General features: G+C 32.9%; 1 protein-coding gene across 2 annotated transcripts in view; it reads right to left on the bottom strand.

The window, feature by feature from the left end:
- The window catches only part of LOC139524350 (neural cell adhesion molecule 1-like), a 100,898-nt gene that overhangs the window by 30,581 nt on the left and 51,272 nt on the right, over positions 1-19,045 (bottom strand). For both annotated transcript variants that reach the window (XM_071319115.1, XM_071319116.1), the window contains exons 2-6: positions 14,398-14,712; positions 5,947-6,222; positions 5,352-5,654; positions 4,682-4,978; positions 1,754-2,095 (exon numbers count right to left, since the gene is read on the bottom strand). In XM_071319115.1, coding sequence (XP_071175216.1) covers positions 1,754-2,095; positions 4,682-4,978; positions 5,352-5,654; positions 5,947-6,222; positions 14,398-14,712 — 1,533 coding nt within the window. The remainder of the gene's footprint in view (positions 1-1,753; positions 2,096-4,681; positions 4,979-5,351; positions 5,655-5,946; positions 6,223-14,397; positions 14,713-19,045) is intronic.

Genomic DNA, 19,045 nt, shown 5'->3' with positions numbered 1-19,045 from the left:
AGTATTTCTTGTGCTAGTACATCACCACTTCTAAGTTTTGCCTACATCTGTTTATTCAGTAGAACTGTTACACAATCTACTTATCGTTGGTTCAGTTTCATTGTTATTGCCCCTTTTAAGCGGACAAAGCCAACTCTTCACACATTGATGCCAATTTTGGGATCTGGTTGTTGAATACTAAACCTTCATTCACTCTGTTTGTTAGCATTTTGAATAAAAGATAATGATTATGTATGCAAAAGGGAACATATATTCGATGTCTTTTAATAGAATAGACGTCATTTTAAAAATCAAAGATGGCCGCCTTGATTAAATAGATTTTTTTCGTGGCTACCCGCTTTATATGATCAACTACACCTAAAAGAATGTTCTTACAGTGTGTCTTGCTTGTATCACCATTTGCATGATTTGGATGATAACCTGCTCAACTAAAAACAGTTACTTATGAAATTGCGAAAAGAGTATAAATGATAAATAAAGGCAACAGTAGTATACCGCTGTTCGAAATTCATAAGTCGATAAAGATAAAACCAAATCCGGGTTACAAACTAAAACGGAGGGAAACGCATCATATATAATATATATATACAACAGAAACACAACATTAAAATGTAACACACTCAGAAACGAACTATAATATAACAATGGCCATTTTCCTGACTTGGTACAGGGCATTTTAAGAAAAAAACCGGTGGGTTGAACCTGGTTTTGTGGCATGCCAAACCTCCCGCTGTAGTGGCAATGTTAATTATAACAATAAAATGACAACATATTACATGACAGGACTACGATACAAATAAATGGGAGAAAATATAGGACAGAGAAACAAACAAATAATAGCCAACAAAAGGTCCTAGGTTAAAAACAAAATTTAATACGCCAGACGTGCGTTACGTCCACAAAAGACTAACCAGTGACGCTCAGATGAAAACAAGTTTGAAAGCCGAAACAAATACAAAGTTAAAGAGCACTGAGGACCAAACTTTCAAAAAAGTTGTGACCAATACGACCAGGGTTATTCGCCTTGGACCAGAACATCCTAATTTTTTTTAGAATAATTAAAATCATAATCGGAGAAGTCCACTTAAGACTTCGGTCATACATGTATTGACTTAATTTGCAGATAATAACTTTTAGCTCATCTTTGCTGTTTGCAATAATGTCTGTCTAATACTTGTATATATCGTTTTTACAACAATCACAAGAGTTATAATGACTTCATGTTATTCATCAGTCTTGATTAACAGTAATATGATTTCATTACTAGTGTGTAGTTTCTTTATCTGTATGTTGTATGTACATGTTTACATAACGTAAATACGGTCATTATTAGAAAATAAGCAGTTGAATACCCAACCCATTCAAACAGAATTTGTTTCTCTAAATATTTAGTAAGCCATTTTTTGTGTCATAGAGAAGATCAATTTAACATGTTTAAAGAATTTACGAAGCAAACATGTATCAACATTAAAAAAAACAAGGAATCAGTGACAAAATGACATAGTGATAGATGGTTATCTGACTGCCCAAAAGCTCTTAAACCTTACAACATATCTTCGGGGTATGCACAAGCATTATACTCAGAAACGAAAATATATTTGTGAATAAACTTGAGAGAGAAATTGAACTATTATTGACAACATTGGTATTTTAGTTTTTGTGTGTTCTGAACCCATATATACTTACTGTTAAACTTAAGAACAATAGACTAATTTATAATAAGAAAACTCTATCTCCTTATCTTTATACTCACTGGCAGATTCCAATACAATAGTAAACTTTTCATCTGGAAATCCACTTTTAAGTGTCACAGTGTAATTAACAAAGTCCACTGCTTTCAAGTCTCGTATAGTCAGTGTTACATTATAACCATCTAGTTGTACTTCCTTCCCATGAAACATATCCTTGACAAGAGTAGGGGAACTAGATGATGCATAGTTTGCTGAATTTTGAAATATTGGTTTTCCACCTCGATTCCATACATAACTGGTGAATTTCGGAACACTATACACATTGACATATATATCTACTGTTTTATCAATTTCACCAAATTTGTTTACCTTGTCAATGTTGTCTGAAGTAAACACTGGCTGAGCTGCAATAGTACATATTTGAATAAGTTAATCTGAACGAATTGGAATAACTGATCTTTACCTCAGTATATATACGATGTTTATATAAGATAAATGCATGTACGTTATCTAATTATAACATGTACACGAGTAATTAATACATTTCTATTTTTCTATTTCGTTTCCGAAAACTACCTGATACCATTGCTAAATTTTGTCACGGATACAAAGATTTAGTTTTTAATTTAACTGTTGTAGTAAAAACTGTTTTCCAAATTGAATATCACACTCTAATTATAATGGATATATGGAGCTGTGATGTGTACTATTGTTTGTTTGTTGTGATTTTCCTTTTAAACATGACATTGTCAGTTAGTTTTCGATTTGTGAGCGTAAATTTCCCTTTTGTAATTTCTCCTGTCTTTTTTTTTACGTTTTTTTTTTCTCCATTTATTTTCATGTTGAATGTGTACTGATGTACTGATTGGTATTTTATTTTAAATACATGATTTATTTTATTCATTAGTTGTTATTGTTTTTGAACTAGCCGTCGATAACTGAAAGTACTCTCAGATCTGATCTAAGAAAATTTAGTTGTTGAGATGTACAAGTCCCCTGTCACCTTCAATCTAAGTTTTTAATAGATCAATTTCTGCTTTGTATCGAAATAATGGGTTTAGATCTTTTCAAATGATTGCCATATGTTTTTTTAGGTTTTCTTATTACAGCACTGTCTAAGTTTTCGGAGTTAGTTGGTAAGTCTGTCGCGCCTTCAAACTATTCTGTTATGCCTATCACAAGTCAGAATCCTGTATTTGAGAGGTTGTTTTTTTACTGTATATTCATTTATCATTTGGACATAAATCAGGCCGTTAGTTTTCATGGTTGAAATATTTTATATTTATCATTTCGGGGCTATTTGTTTTTTTGGCCAAATATGCAGTCTGGGTTTAATACATTGTTAAAGGTCTATAGTTGTTAAATTCCTTGTCATTTGGTATCTTGTGGAGAGTTATCTCATTAGCAATCATACCACATCTTCTAATTTTTATGTTGTATAAAGTAAACAGAAAGTTATTTGTCAAGTATCAGTGTTATTTTTTAAGTGGCCTTTGTCATTTTATTGTAAATGTAGTATCTAATGACAGATTCTGCTGTATCAAGTCAATGTGAAAATTGTAATTGCTGGTTTGTTTTTGCCGATTGAGCCCAGAGTGAATTCAGATTTAGCCGAATGCAAATCGTCTTTGCCAAAACCGTTCCGTTATTAATACGAAATTCGGCTATAAACCCACGTCAGAGTGACGTTAATTACAAAACACCGTACAACTGAGTCCAGACAAAGCTATTTGTAATGCGTTACAGTAGACTTTGAAGGATTGCGTTCCGACAATAGCTGATCATCATGAGTATGGCGACAGTTTTCTATCGTATATCGTCCGTCAACGTCAGATCACTGTCTAGTCATTGTCTGTTCTTTATCGCATTCGGTAGAATCGGGAAGCTTTGGGGACATTTTCAATCGTGTTTTTACCATGTTAAAGATAATATTGGATTGAGAACGAGATATAACATGTATAAGGGACCCTTTCGGCAGAAACTAAACAATATATGATTGTTGTCTTGATTGAATAAATTTAGATTAAAGTTTGAATTCCCAGTCAGGACTTTGATCAGAGTTTAAAAAAAAATCTGGAAATTATAGCAGTAAAAACCGTAAATGTTTGACCCGGAAATGTGGATCAGTTGGGGATGCCAATAGAAAATATTTTGCTGTGACCTGACTATCAGGATTTCTCTACATCGGTATTCGCCTATACTGCGATATTGAACCGATTATACTACGAGAAGGGAGACAATAATACACTTTGTCTAACCGCTTGTCGGTCTTAGTACGACTGTAGGATATATCGACGATAATTGCACTACCTCAATCATACGTTAATTCCCCAACTCTTAACAACTGAACCTAAGTGTGTTTATACCTTTGGCGGCTATTGTTTCAAAGCAACAGTGTTTACAATAGGAACATATATACATTTATAGGAACAAAGAGCGCAGTGACAACTCCGTGGAATCATTGTTTGATCGTAATAGGCTCGTATTGAGATCGTTATGCTTTCTGAAAGTTATTCGTGTTATTGGTAGAAGCGTACAACGATAGTGAAATTTATGTTTAAGTATTAAAAGACGCATTAATTTTAAAACGTGTTACTATCATAGCGGAATCATACATGTAGCAGGATCTAATTAGGATCGTAACAATGTCGTGGTATATGAATGTGAAAACTATAATGAATATTCAATAAAACCGTACCCATGATACGTTTGTACCATGATTTCACCACATATTTACATTTTGTAGATCGTAGTGGGATTTTTATGATCTTGGTCTAATGTGAATCGGAATAAGTAGATCATTGACAATTAAAAACTGTACCAAATCTTTCCAGACCATCTATGACCGGGAAAGATAAACCTTAGTGTATCAAAGTTTTGTCATGTTTGTTTTATTTGGTGATATATTTATAAAAACACGTTTGATTAATGTACGAGATGTAAAGAATAAATTCAGCTTTTACTTTACGGAACTTATGAATTAGCATTACCGTTTACAGTAACATATCCAGAACCAGTCTGGTCAATCTTATTGTCTTTGTCTTTAATACCATTACTAGCTGTACACACATATTCTCCACTGTCCTGATATCTTGATAACACTGGGATATCTGGTAACTTGAGTGTTTTACTTCCATCAAATTCTCGTACAATCTCTCCATATTTGGACTTGTGTTGCCATCTCTGGTATGTATACCTGTCTGGATTACCACTAGGATTACATGTTAATGTTCTGTTAGCATCATTCTGTGTATATACGGGACTATTCACAGTAATGTCTGGAGAATCTATAGTAATAAATATGTAAGTAATATCATAAACATTCTAGTGTTAATAGGGTCTCCTTCATGCAAAGTTGACCTTAGATAAATTTTGCTATTTTTCAGGTTCATTTAAATATTAAAAACAATATTCCTTTCTGTCTTATCCGACGTCTTGTTAGAATATTTCAGAATATGAAAATTAATTTTAATCCTTTATACATATTTGTGATCCATCGAAAAATGAAGCTCTCATTAATGATTCGAATTATAAGCCTTTCATCAATTAGCGGTTGAAAAAATATTTCAAATCAACAGCTTGAGATTACTTTTTTTTGAAATTGTTATACTGTTCTTACCAGTGAAATCCATAAACACATCTTATTCATACTGAACTTACATTTAACATCTAAAGCTTTACTCGCACTAACACTGCCCACTCTATTAGATGCCTGACATATTATACTGTGTTTGTCATTTTTTCTGTCTACACTAGCTGTCAATGTAGATCTTACTGTTTCAGTGCCATTAATTTCTCTAACTGGTTGAGCTGTTGTAGAACTGGACGTCACATCATTCCCACCAACTGTCCATGTAAAGTTAGCAGCCGGTCGACTTCCATATGATGTACATGATACTGTCAGTGGTATTGTCTCTTCTGTACTGACTTCATTTTTGTTGAAGATTGGTGTTAAAGATTTTACTGAAATTTTAATCACTCTTTTTTAATTGATAATTATATATATCATGCATATAATGGTTAACTTTTACAAATTGTGACTTTGATGGAGAGTTGTCTCATTGGCACACATACCACATCTTCTTATACATGTATCTATATACAGGATAACAGTAGAAAACCCAGGTATATGCAGATCAGACAACACTACTGGCGGATACAGATTATACGTCATATTGTCGCTATTTTGATGCATAATTATCATCCAGTGATTTATAGTACAATCACTCAATTAAATTCGCTAACTATTACTTACAGTTTAGATATATCTGTACTGTTGTATTCATTGGATTGACTAATGCATCACTGGTAGCTTGACAAACTACTGACTTCTGGTGGTAATCTCTAGAAATCATTGGTATTGTGTAACTTACTTCCTGTATACTGTTTGGTCTTGTGCCATCACCCAGTATTGACACATCAGGTGGAGGCTTTCCATCGTCTGCTTTACATCTTATAAGAAAATCTACTCCTTCCATACCTTCCAGCTTACTGTCTATTGATCCAATAAAATATAACCGTGTCGGAGGTACTGTAACGAAATATAATGATTGTATAAATCATGTCCATTTTCGGTTTTTATTATGAAATCGAAAGCCTATAAGCAAAACTTTACACTAACATGGATATGTATTTCCTACTCTAAAGCTTTCCAAAAATATTATGTATGACCTTAAGTATTTAATATAAATATTTTTTCTACTATATATATAAATAAAAAAGATGTGGTATTGCAAATGAGATAACTCTCCATCCAAGTCACCATGTGGAAATCCTTAATAACAGTCACTTAAAGGAAAAAGTATATCAAAAAGCTTGACGATATAACATATAACTTACTAAAACACGTTTTGTGCGTATTTAAATATATATGTTTTATATTTTTGAAAGACGTTCATGATGGCAAACATGAAAAACAAATTGTTTAGTCTATAAGAAAACTTATAAGACTTCCGATGCTCTTTTTGCTAATTTAGTACAATTTCGGCTCTTGGACGTTATATGTTAAATATGTTAAATATGCGAAATCATATCTTAATAAGGTCATATACATCTGACTTATAACATGTATCATGTTATACGGACTAAGAAAACATTGGTATAAGTCCGACAAATATTACCAATTTAAGTTTATCAATTGAATAAAGTATGGAAACGGGGAATGTTTTTTTTTTTATAGAGAAAACAGTTCAACAAAGAGCAGAAAACATGAGAAGGCCAACAAAAGGTCTTCAACGCACGAAGTAAATCCAGTTTTTACTAGCAACAAAAGTGAACTGTATACAGAACATCGTAGTTCACATAGGGTGCCGTGCTTAATATAAACATTATCGTGCCATGCATTAACTCATCTTTAACATCTAACGTGTTGAAATTTTACATGCTGTAGAAACCGTCGCATTTGTTGACTTCAATGTTCAGTCTGTAGATTGTGCGGTATTCATGGTATTATCATATTGGTAATTGTGGACAATCATTTCTAAATATTTTAGACCTATAAATATTTGCCAAACAATAAAAGAAATCATATTTCTTTAAAGGGCCTACTAAGGCTATGATTAAACAAATACATGAAATATGAGTAGCAAGATAATCTAGAATCATATAATAAAGTCTTTAGACAAATGATGTTTGCCTGAAGAAACAAACAAAACAAGTATTATTAAAAAGATTTCAGATAACAAGCAAAATGCATTTTGTACATGTTGTATATATCTGCATTTATGTTAAACATACAATGGCCTATTACAATGTAAGTGTTTTGTTACTAACAACCAATTTCCGAGAGAACAAAAACGATTAAAAAACAACGTTGCATGATTTTATCTAAATTATATCAAAAGTCATTCAAAGACTCTTTAGCAGAGGTAGTTCAAGAAGTTGTTCAGAAAATGTTTGTTTATATGTGTATGATCAATGTTTACTATTTCTCTTTCAGCTTTAAATCTTTGAACTTTCACAAAAGTTCTAATACCATATTTTAATGCTTTATAGAGTACATTCTGTCTAATTTATTCGACGCTGTATTTGAGAGAAAACGTATTTCGTCCGTCTAGATAGTCTTTGTCGGGAACACTCACACATATACATTTGAAAGAAGATGAAACGTTAATACGCTGCAAAGTTAGGAGTTACATATTCAAAGACGACATAAGAAGTATAGATAATTCATCTAAGGAAAACTTTCAGTGAACACACACTGGATAGAACATATGGGTTACATAAAATTTAGAATGGAAATAGGGGATGTGTCAAGTACATAGTATATATTTCTTTGTTTCCAGTAAAGCACCCAATCATGCTCTCTTTTGAGTTTAAGCCTTTCAGGATCGGCTTGTTACACCTTTATGCATTTATGTGGATTTTATATTTGTTTTTAATAGATTATTGATTTTTGGATAAACACATTCTATGTAAACCGTTTATCATGTTTATTCGTTCAACATAATTTGATTTATAGATAGACACTTTATTCAGAGCATATTTTCCAAAAATTGTGATTTTAAGATACATGTGCGCTTATATGTGTATACATTTCATGTAGACACTGTACAAATGTACTATTCAAAAGAAAGAACATTTTATTTAGACTATATGTTTGTTAAATAAATGTTTTCACCATGCATTTCACCATATATTTGGATATTAGATGGGATTATACCGTCTAGTAAGTCATAAGAAGAATACGACCTATGTTTTTGTCAATAAATGTATAACACAGACCATGTATTTGGTCATTAGATGTAGATAAATGTAACAAATCATGTATTTGATCATAAAATATGTTATTTATTGATCATGTATTTGGTGATTTGTAAGTAATGGTTTACATAATATTTCTGTTGTATTACCTTAAATTCAATAAATAAAATCCACTTAACAGTCCAAGTAAAGGCTGCAGTAAAGGGTGAGGGTTTAATGGGTGCATGTGCATTTTTTCTTGCTTTGTCAACCAAAAGCCTTTACAAGGGCCCCTTTCCTAGACCCCTTTTGATCCTTAAATCCAGACTTAAGGAGGTCCATGTTATATGCAGCGGGGTTAAAAATGAGGGGTACAAGATATAAGAGGGACATTCAAACTCGTATTGTGACTTGGATGGAGAGTTGTCTTATTGGCAAGCATACCATATTTTCCTATATATATCATATGTATAATTTGAAAAGTTTTAATAGAAATTTATCACAAAATTAAATGTTAAATCGTAAATAAGGCATTATTTTACAGAAGTATTTAAATGTAATATAAGAATATACTATGCAGTTCGCATGGATAACGCTTTGTTTAGAAAAAATATCTCAATTTCAACGTGCAATTTATCGTTTTGTTCTACGTTACATTCTAGCGTTGACTACCGATAACGACGTCAAATGCGATAAGGGTGGTTTTTGCTTGACGGGCGTCATATATATTTGCTACAGAAATGGTGGGCTGACTGCAATATGACCTGTATAATTTAATTTTGTTGCAAGCATTAATTTAGTTAGTTATCAAAGGTACCAGAATTATAATTTAGTACGCCAGACGCGCGTTTCGTCTACATAAGTCTCATCAGTGACGCTGATATCAAAATAGTTATAAAGCCAAACAAGTGCAAAGTTGAAGAGCATTGAGGATCCAAAATTCCAAAAAGTTGTGCCAAAGTTGGGAGGCTTAAAAAACTCTTATAAAAGAGGACCACAGAGTATGATCCTATCCTGTACTATGCGTCTCTTGAAGAAACATGTTAATTTCAATGAGATCATGAACTCCCATACTTTTTTTTTAATATAAAACTACGGTTTTCAATTTCAAGAGCATGCAGTATTGAAGGACGTTTTTTTTTCTTAACCTGAAAGTAAGCCCTACAATCTTACAAGTTCACCTTTGATTTGGTTTCTTGAATTATGTCTAAACTTTTGACACAAAAATGTAAAGTTAGTACACAGCTGTAAAAATTGATAAAAAAATCAGTGATTACCTGTACTTACTGAAACAATTAGTGAATATATGTAAGCACTAATTCAACTAGTTATTACAGGTTTTTACTGATTTGTTTAGAAATTAAGTGTAATTCCTAATTTCACCTATTCACTGTAAGATATATATGTAGTGTACATGTAATAATTTTGTACAGGTTATTACTTGTACAAAATTTCCATACAAGTAATTACTTGTATGATGCTATCATACAGGTTATTACTTGTATAAATATAATTGTACAAGTAATAACCTGTACAAATTTTGTGGAGAAAAAGATAATAACTTGTACAAATCATTATTTTACCTTGGCCCATTTGAAGTTCACAACAAATTGTTTCCCTTTTAACATATAATTCATTACTTTGCCTAAAGGAATAAACTCTCAATATGTGAGTACATTTAATATATCAAATATATGAACAAAACTGTTAAGATGAAAAATTTTGTCCTGCTTTTTTTTTTAGTTGTAATCTCTGTCCTGCCTTTTTATTTTTTACTCTTTTCGGTCCTGCCTTTTTTTTTTTTTACTAGTTTATCCTGACTTTTTTTACACAAATTGTCATCCTGCCTTTTTTTTTAACAAGTTTCTCATCCTGCCTTTTTTTTACTCAAAACTCCTGTCCTGTCTATTTTTTTTCAAATTTCATCCTAGCCCCCCCCCCCCCATAAAAATCAAATGGTAGCTCCCTAATTCAATATTTACACGTGAAAGATACAGAGAGACTATTGGGAATGTAAAGGAAGCAAAATTAAGTTCTAAAAAGACTGCTCTTCAAATATATTTTCTAAGGCAATATAATAACAAACACTGAAACAGAAACTGATCTTGACACAAACACTGAAAAGGAAACAGATCTTGACACAAACACTGAAACGGAAACAGATCTGGAGATAAACACTGAAATGGAAACCGATATGGACACAAACACTAAAACCGAAATTAATCCGGACAAAAACACTGAAATTAATGTTTTAACTAGTACGAGCACTGAAACTGATGTTGACACAGACACAAATTTCAATATAATAAGTGCGAGAAAACGAGCCCTGTTAGGCCAACAAATACAGGCCGGTGAGATGTTGTCTTCTTCCAAAAAAAAAAATTAAAAGATTTAGAAATTGTCATAATACCAGTACAAAGAGTAGACTGTGGTCCGATGGACTGTAAAAACATCAAATGTGTTGTGCTTGATATTGCAGAAAATGGATATAAAATAGGTACAAAAGTTGGAATCATGATCTGTTTCATGAGTCGAAATCAAATTGAGAAGATTCAGAGAAAGGAATTGACAATATTGGATATACCAGAGAAAACAGAGGGTAACGTCAGAAAAGCAGTACAATTGCCTTCTTTAAGTGGTGGCCAAGGTCATGTTCACTGCAGCTGTCGGGGTGGCTGTAAAACAGGCAAATGTAAATGCAAAAAAATGAACTTATTGTGTAATTCAAGATGCCATGCTTCCTTGCCTTGTGCAAACAAATAGGTTTTTAATCCATTAGGCTTGACTTATATTTCCAATGTATGATATTATGTATGCAATCTTTTGTCATGATGTATGTTTGAAAATAAATGAATGTAGGGTACCAATTTATTTTTGCTTTTAACAACCATGTCATTTTGTACCAGAAGTCCGTATTTACGTGGCATTTAGCTGTTTAGCTAAATTTGAATAAGGTGTCACGTTAGCTTATATTTTTACTTTGTGTCCTTCGTTCATCTGTAAACTACTAACATTTCAAAAATAATACTGAAAAATACTTGAAAATAAGAACAGAAAAACAAACACGGCCGTAAGTTTTCTCGTTTGAATTGTTTTACATTGTCTTATCAGGGCCTTTTATAGCTGGCTATGCGGTATGGGCTTTGCTCATTGTTGAAGGCCGTACGGTGACCTACAGTTGTTAATGTCTGTGTCATTTTGGTCTTTTGTGGATAGTTGTCTCATTGGCAATCATACCACATCTTCTTTTTTATACAATATTAATTTAAAAAAATACGAAAGATAGTGAGTTGTACAAGTTATTATCTTTTTCTCCACAAAATTTGTACAGGTTATTACTTGTACAATTATATTTATACAAGTAATAACCTGTATGATGGCATCATACAATGCAAATTTTGTACAAGTAATAACCTGTACAAAATAATAAAATGTACACGACATATACATTGTAACAGGTTTTTGATGAATTGAATTGATAATTAGATAAACATTATGCATAGATCATGTTTTGGTCGGTCGATACAAGTAATTTAGAGCATTAATTAAACTTAACTGTATGGACCGTGAACTCTTCATTTCAAATGTTTGCTTAAATTGATCTTTGATCAATACATTTGTTTATATTTTTTGCTCGACAAATTCGTTTTTTAGTTGTTGTTTTTTTTTTTTATATTGAGGTTAATATTATTATCAAGTTGCGGATATTTTTCAATTTGAACCGTCTTTACATTTATTTTGCACTATAGGTGTAATACCACCAAATGGTGGTACGTCACATCCGGTTGTATACGAAAGTAGGCCTAAAAAAATATTCCCTTGAATTTGACAGTTGTAGACTATTAACCCTGCATTTCAATGTACTTATATACATACAAATTTTTCTGAGTCATAAACATGTATGTTCGGTGTCTGAAAGCATCATTTTTTTTTATTTGATGGTCTTATAAAATATTTTGGAACGTTAAGGTTACATATTTACCAAAGCAAGAAACCAGTAAATAACAGTTTAAAAAATAGGTTGTTAACTTCCGGTGATAGTTACTTTCTTATATGCAATGAACTGTAGTGTTACATTTTCACTGTAGCACTGGAAAGGATTAAACTTTATACATGCAAAGTTTTTTTTGGTTGAAATAAAGGTAAATACTGTACATTTATTTTTATAGTGCCAATTTAACAAAGACTAATAGGGAAAAATCAATGGTTATACTACATGTGCAATCGTGACCTTATTGTACTTTCATTTTTTTAAATTATTCCTAAACCAGTTCATACATTGTAAACATGGACTATTCGGAATTGATTGAGACACAGAAAGCACGTTTGAGGAAAAATTGCCTTGAGATGGGGGTTTACGGGTGTTTGCCAAGTCAAATGGGTGGACAGACGAAGCTGTAATCAGTTTATTCTGTCAAATTTTAAATCACCCTTACAGTTTTATTTATACAACATGTGAATTTCCATTTCAGTGTTAACCATGTTCTAAAAAGCTGAAAAATCTTATATTTGAATTGGTCTGCAGATGACACTTCAGCATTAAAGTATGTATCAACTAATGTCATCTTTTTTGGGGTTTTTTTTTGGCCGCAAAAGTTTACAATTTGCCATTGTGCCGTCTGAATTTTGCACTGACAAAAAATCATCTAAACACTTATTTGCCCTGGATTTATACACATCAGAATCCAGTCTCACATACTGAAACTTTATAATTCTTACCAATTTATTTTTTTTTACCAGCATTCCAAGGGACATAACCCTTTTTAAAAACATTTTGAGGTATTTTTTTATTACTCTTTCTCCCCATTTTCTAATGTAAAATACAAGAAAGTGGACTTTTTGTGTAAATCTATTAGAAATATACTGTTACGAGTAAATAAAAAGACTTTGATACCAGTAACAATAAATGATTGACTGAAAGGGAACCGTTATTTGTCACACTAGGGGAACAGACCAAAAAAACCCAAGTTATACATAAGGGCTTATAGAAACTTCCGTGTAGACTGTTAACATTTATAGAGACAGTTCTTTCAGCTAAAACACTTTAATCATTGATTTAACATTACATTTATTTCCTTTTTTTGGGAAAATAATCATTTGTTTTATTTTTTAGACAAAATATATCAAGTTTTGATGAAAAAAGAAGGAAGAAGGAAAATGGACCAAAACAGACCAAAACAGACCTTCAAATGAACTCTAAAAGGTGCAATAAAATTGTTTATCATCTTAAAGTTGTCTTTTGTATTCTATTTAATTGTTTGAATGCATAGATCATGAGTATATGATCAAGTATTCGTCAACACTGCATGTTATAATGATACACTGATATTAGGATTTTTCGAAGAAATTAGACTGAAATTGCCGTAGGATATGGCCTTACATTATAGTGATTTTCTCTGAAACTATAGCTCTGACTGAGACAAAACTTGACAGTTATGCTTGAAATAACTTGCAATTGCAGGGGGAAAAATACAGTCATTAAGTTTATTTGACATTTAGGTGTTCTATACGTACTTACTTGGGTTAGTATTGTATCACTGCTAGTAAATTATTGAATATTATTTGTCACGTTCAGTATTTGCACACCATGTTTGTTTAATTATCTGAAAACATCGTATTATTGAAGGGGAATACGTTATATTCTTGCTGTAAAAATGGTTGCGTAAATAACGTCTGTGTACGTTATACGCAGATACATGTAGCATCCGTGATTTTTCTGTTTAACGTTGTTTACCATTCTGTCTACTTTTTATAGCATACTATACAGTAGGTGTTTTATTCGTTATAAATGTACGATAAATTATATCTGTTGTTGTTTTTATACATGTGTTTTGTCTAATTTGCAATCTTTCCATATCAACTAACTCTTATTTCAAGACGTTACTAACAAAATATTACGAAATTCTAATTAATAAGGTCTAAATGGATATGCTGGAGCCTATAATATATGATAACGTTACCATTTGTCAGCTACTCCACATTATTTATTTTACTAAATACATAATGTATATGTGACCGTTCTTACCATATAAAATCAGCTGTATGTAGTATCTTTCATTGATCCCACCTTGACAATTGTAAATCCCCTCATCATCAGGTTGAACGCCCAGAACATGTAATCTGTAGTACAAGCCAGTGCTTGTGACTGATACTTTGTACTTTGTAGGATCAATTACAGTATTCTCACTAGCTATAATAATTGTATCATTCATGTACCATTTCAGTCTGCTCCTTTCATATATACACTGTAGAACTGCTTCCTGTCCTTGTTTAGCATACTGTCGAAAAGGATCTGATACTGAACCGTTATCGGCTGCATTAATGTCTGTGATATATATACCTAAAAAAATCAATTAATCATTTCATTCAGCTCTTGAAATTTTGAGTATTTTGTTTTTTCTATACCCCATCTAGGGGCATTATGTTTTTCGGTCTGTGTCGCTGCGTCCGTTTGTTCATAAGTTCGTTTGTCCACCTGCCCTGTCCTGTCCGTTCGTCGTCTACATGTCGGACAATTTCTCAGAAATGCTTTTATCAGTTTTCATGCAACTTTAGTACGTTGTTTATATCTATTCAGGTTTTGGGATTTTATTAATAAAAAAAAATGACTGATTTTTAAGTTCACTGAGTTAACCCCAAACATGTTATGAACAATGTTTCTAAAACTTTGGTAAATTATCTATATATATTGACATTTTGAATATTACAAAGGAGTAGGTCCAGTAAGACCCCTTTTTGGCCCCAAAATATAGCAGTTTTACAAAATTGTTAAAATGTAGACTTTTAGTTATTTGTTGGACAGTAGAATGCTTCTGCTACATAAATATGGGCTGTTTTTAACAATGCAATGCATACATATCGTGTACTAGCACCATAAAGTCATGCTAAATTACTGAAATCTTCACAATTCGAGCATTTTAGTTAAATTTGAGACGGTTTTCGTGTAAAACGAAAGTGGCCGCATTCGTGTTCATCCTTAATATTGAAATGTAAGTTGTATTTTATTATAATACATAACATATATAAAGGTTGAGGATGAACACGAATGCGGCCACGGTCATTTTTGACAAAAATTAACTGAAAAGTGACATTTTTCGGCATATTTGATAGATTTTTCATATTTGAGCTTGAATCGGATCGTTTTTAATGACTAAATCAGTTAAAATCTTTCACATAAACTGATTGATTCAAATGAAATAGACATTTGAGTGTTTAAAAAGTGGGCAAAATCTTTCGTCAGATGAACCTGAAATTTGAGGCCAAAATCGGTCCTTACCGGACCTACTCCTTTCTGATTTTACGATACGAAGTATTGGAATTCTATTCATATAGAAAGAGGACATTAATTCATTAAACGCTTTATATAGTCCGGCGGCTACAAGCATATTTCAGACGAATTGTGCACATCCTGCTACAAGCATGCAATTTGGCATAGACCTTCCTCAATTATTACTCTTTTATTTCAGATAGGAAGGCATTTCAAAAAAAAGTCTCACTTCCGGTAAAATCCAAAATGGCGGAAATCATACTTAAATCAGCCCTATATCGAAGGCTAGTATGTGAAAAGGTGTTATTAACATGCTACTAACATAATATTTGGTACCAACCTTTGTTATATACTACTTTTGGATATATGATATAGATAAGATGTCTTCAAAAACCCTACTTCCGGTAAAATCCAACATGGTGGATATAGTACTAGAATAAGCTTATTTTTAGAGAGGGTAATTGAAATGTGTTTTAAAGTATTGCTACTATCATTACATTGTGCAGCAACCTTTCTTTTGTGCTTCTCATGGATACACTGTACAAGACATATCTCTTTAAAAACATTACTTCCGGTTTATCCAAATTGGCGGATATAGAAATAGCAATTTTCTATTTTAATATTCAACTTATTTCAAAATGTAAAGAAAATGTTTTTTGATGTTGCTTTTTTTGCTTGTCATTATACTATTGGCTTCTAGTTATCATCAAAACCATTAATTTTATTCTGATGTAAATTTTTAAATAACACTTCCGGTAAAAAAAATTCCAATATGTTGTAAATTTCAAAAATGAGTCCTCAATCCATATCTTTGATTTAGAGTTTTAGATAGATTGGTTAAAACAAAATAAAATTACTGAAGTACTAAAACATTTTTCAAAGTACTACTATTTGGCAAAAAATACATGTTTATTCACAGTCACCACCACATGCAAACAAAGCAGTGCACGGGAGACCCCATTTTCCACATTAACAACGACCGCGACATCCTCTGTATCTGTATCTGTATCTGTATGAATACATTGTCGATACCAATTCTGGCTTTAATATGACGGTTTGAGAGAGCGCCGCCGATTTATTGACGAGGCGTAAGAGCAGATTTGACGCTCTCTACGCTTGATGCGTGCACTACAGTGTCGTCTAGCTGATTCGACGCGATCACTGTCTTTACAAAGAATGAGTTTGAGTATTGTGGTGTTTTGCTTAGTGGAATGTCAAAACACTTAGAGTGATTCTTTACTTACTTTTCCACATTGTTTGTTGAGTGGTATTCTTCGAACTTATTGGCAGTTATGTTTCTCTTAGGACGTGCTTTTTGAGAAAATGGTCTGATTCAATAGCGGGAATCAGCCCCTAAACCACTTTGTACATAAATATCAACTTCTAGCTTGTTCGTCTTGCAATTGTCTGGAGGTCTTGTAGTTCCAGTTGGGCAAGCATATTGGAGACACACCCTTCCTTTCTTGACTTGTAATCTATGGTGATAAATTATTATTTTGCAATCTTGTGGACAGTATTTCAAGTTTCTTCTTTGAAAGCCTAGTGTTGAATTTGCTTTCTTTGCCACGTTTGATAAGTGGCTGGGCCATTTGAGGTCTTCTGAAATTTGTAGGCCTAGGTACGGGTTATGCTTGACTTGTTGTAGTATGTGTCTATTTAAACTGATTTTATGGCTTGGCTTCTGATGCTTAGGATGTAGCTTTTTTTTTTGGCATTGAACTGCATTCCCCAGTACATCCATAATGTACAAGCTTCCGAAATGATGAGGCCTTAGAAAGAGTTATTTAAAAGTGATCCTCTTTGTCCCTTCGCCATCCATTAACGCCTGAACTGGGTAGCATAAGAGCCATTTCCAAGCTCGTCCTCCTAAACACCTGCCTTAGTATATTGCACGTTTTACATGCTGGAAAAGACTAGACCAGGTTGAGGGAATACTCTCAATTAGTCTTCCCTCTTTGCGCAAATAGTTATTTTCTTGTTTCATTAACCATGTTAACCCCATCTGAAAAGTTTGTGTGATCTTACAGTTAAACCTCGGTGATTTAGGCTGATCAATCATCTTTTTTTATGTTAAAGTCACATCTTCAAATGCCACCAATGTCTCCTACGCAGTCTTTTTTTCCTTTTCAAGAAATCAGAGAACCATATCACAACTGGTAAAGACATGCATCACAATAACTGTGTGTAATCACTCATTGCCAGGTGCATTTGAAAGGTCATGGATATATATTTATCCAAAGCTTTTTGCCCTCCCAAACACAATCCATCGTTCGTCTACCCCTGTCACGGAATAGCAAAACAGTAATGACAGCATCATCAGTAACGACTACTAGTATTCGAATTATGACTCGTGCAAGTTCGAGTTTCATTGCATCAGACACATGCACCATGATTCTATTAATGTCAGCCTTTTAATGTGAACATGGTGATAAACTTGAAATGCATCTCGAGGTAGATAAAATAGAATATCCTGATCATTTGTTATAAGAAGCAAGTGCTACATTTAGGGGAAAGGGAATACACAGACGAATCAAGAGTCAAAACAAGATGACGACAATTAGAAAGACCTTTTAAGTTTTCATTCGCAACAGCTTGCTCAATAGTTTTTGAGGAAAAGGCAGTTGTAGCAACAATTGCTCAGGATGTTCTGTTTTATCCACCACATGATGATGTTTCAAGCTTAGCATCATGTTCACATGAAGAGGCTGACACTTGAATCAAGATGTATGTGTCTGATGCAGTGAAACACATACTCAACTGAGTCATGACTCGAACAGTCGATACTGATTTTGCTGTCATTGCTGTTTCACTTTTCACTGACATAGGGGCAGGCAAACTTTGGCTTGCATTTGGCAGTGGGAAAAGCTTCAGATATATATCTATCCATGACCATTCAAATACACTAGGCATTGAGAGATTACACGTTTGCTGGAAAAGGAACTGCGTTGGTGACATGGATAGTGTTTAAAGATGTGACTCTATCATTTAGAATGATGATTGATCAGCCAACATCACCAGCTATGGATTTAACAATGTCATTGATAGAACGATACGTGGTTTTGTTGTAAGATCGAACAAACTTATCAGATGGGGTTAACGAAGCAAGAAAAAATGTGTTTTTGGAAGAGGAAATACTTATTGAGGCTATTCCCACGACTCGGTCTAGTCAGCAAGTAAAACGTGTAATATAGCATGGCGGGTGCGAATGAGTAACACGATTGGTATTGGTTCATATGCTAACTAGTATATCGCTTATGAATGTCGAAGGGGAAAATATGATCCATGGGAACCCTTTTGGACAACTCTTTGTGAGGCCTCTTCATCTTATCAGGAGCTTGTACATTGTAGATGTAAGAAACAATACCACGATTTTTGTAAATTTGGAAAATAATCTCTCCGATTGTGA

The sequence above is a fragment of the Mytilus edulis genome, chromosome 5 (assembly GCF_963676685.1).
Source record: "Mytilus edulis chromosome 5, xbMytEdul2.2, whole genome shotgun sequence".
Classification (NCBI taxonomy): Eukaryota; Metazoa; Mollusca; class Bivalvia; order Mytilida; family Mytilidae; genus Mytilus; species Mytilus edulis.
Note: the sequence above shows the minus strand (reverse complement) of the source record. Positions and strands in the feature narration are given on the sequence as shown.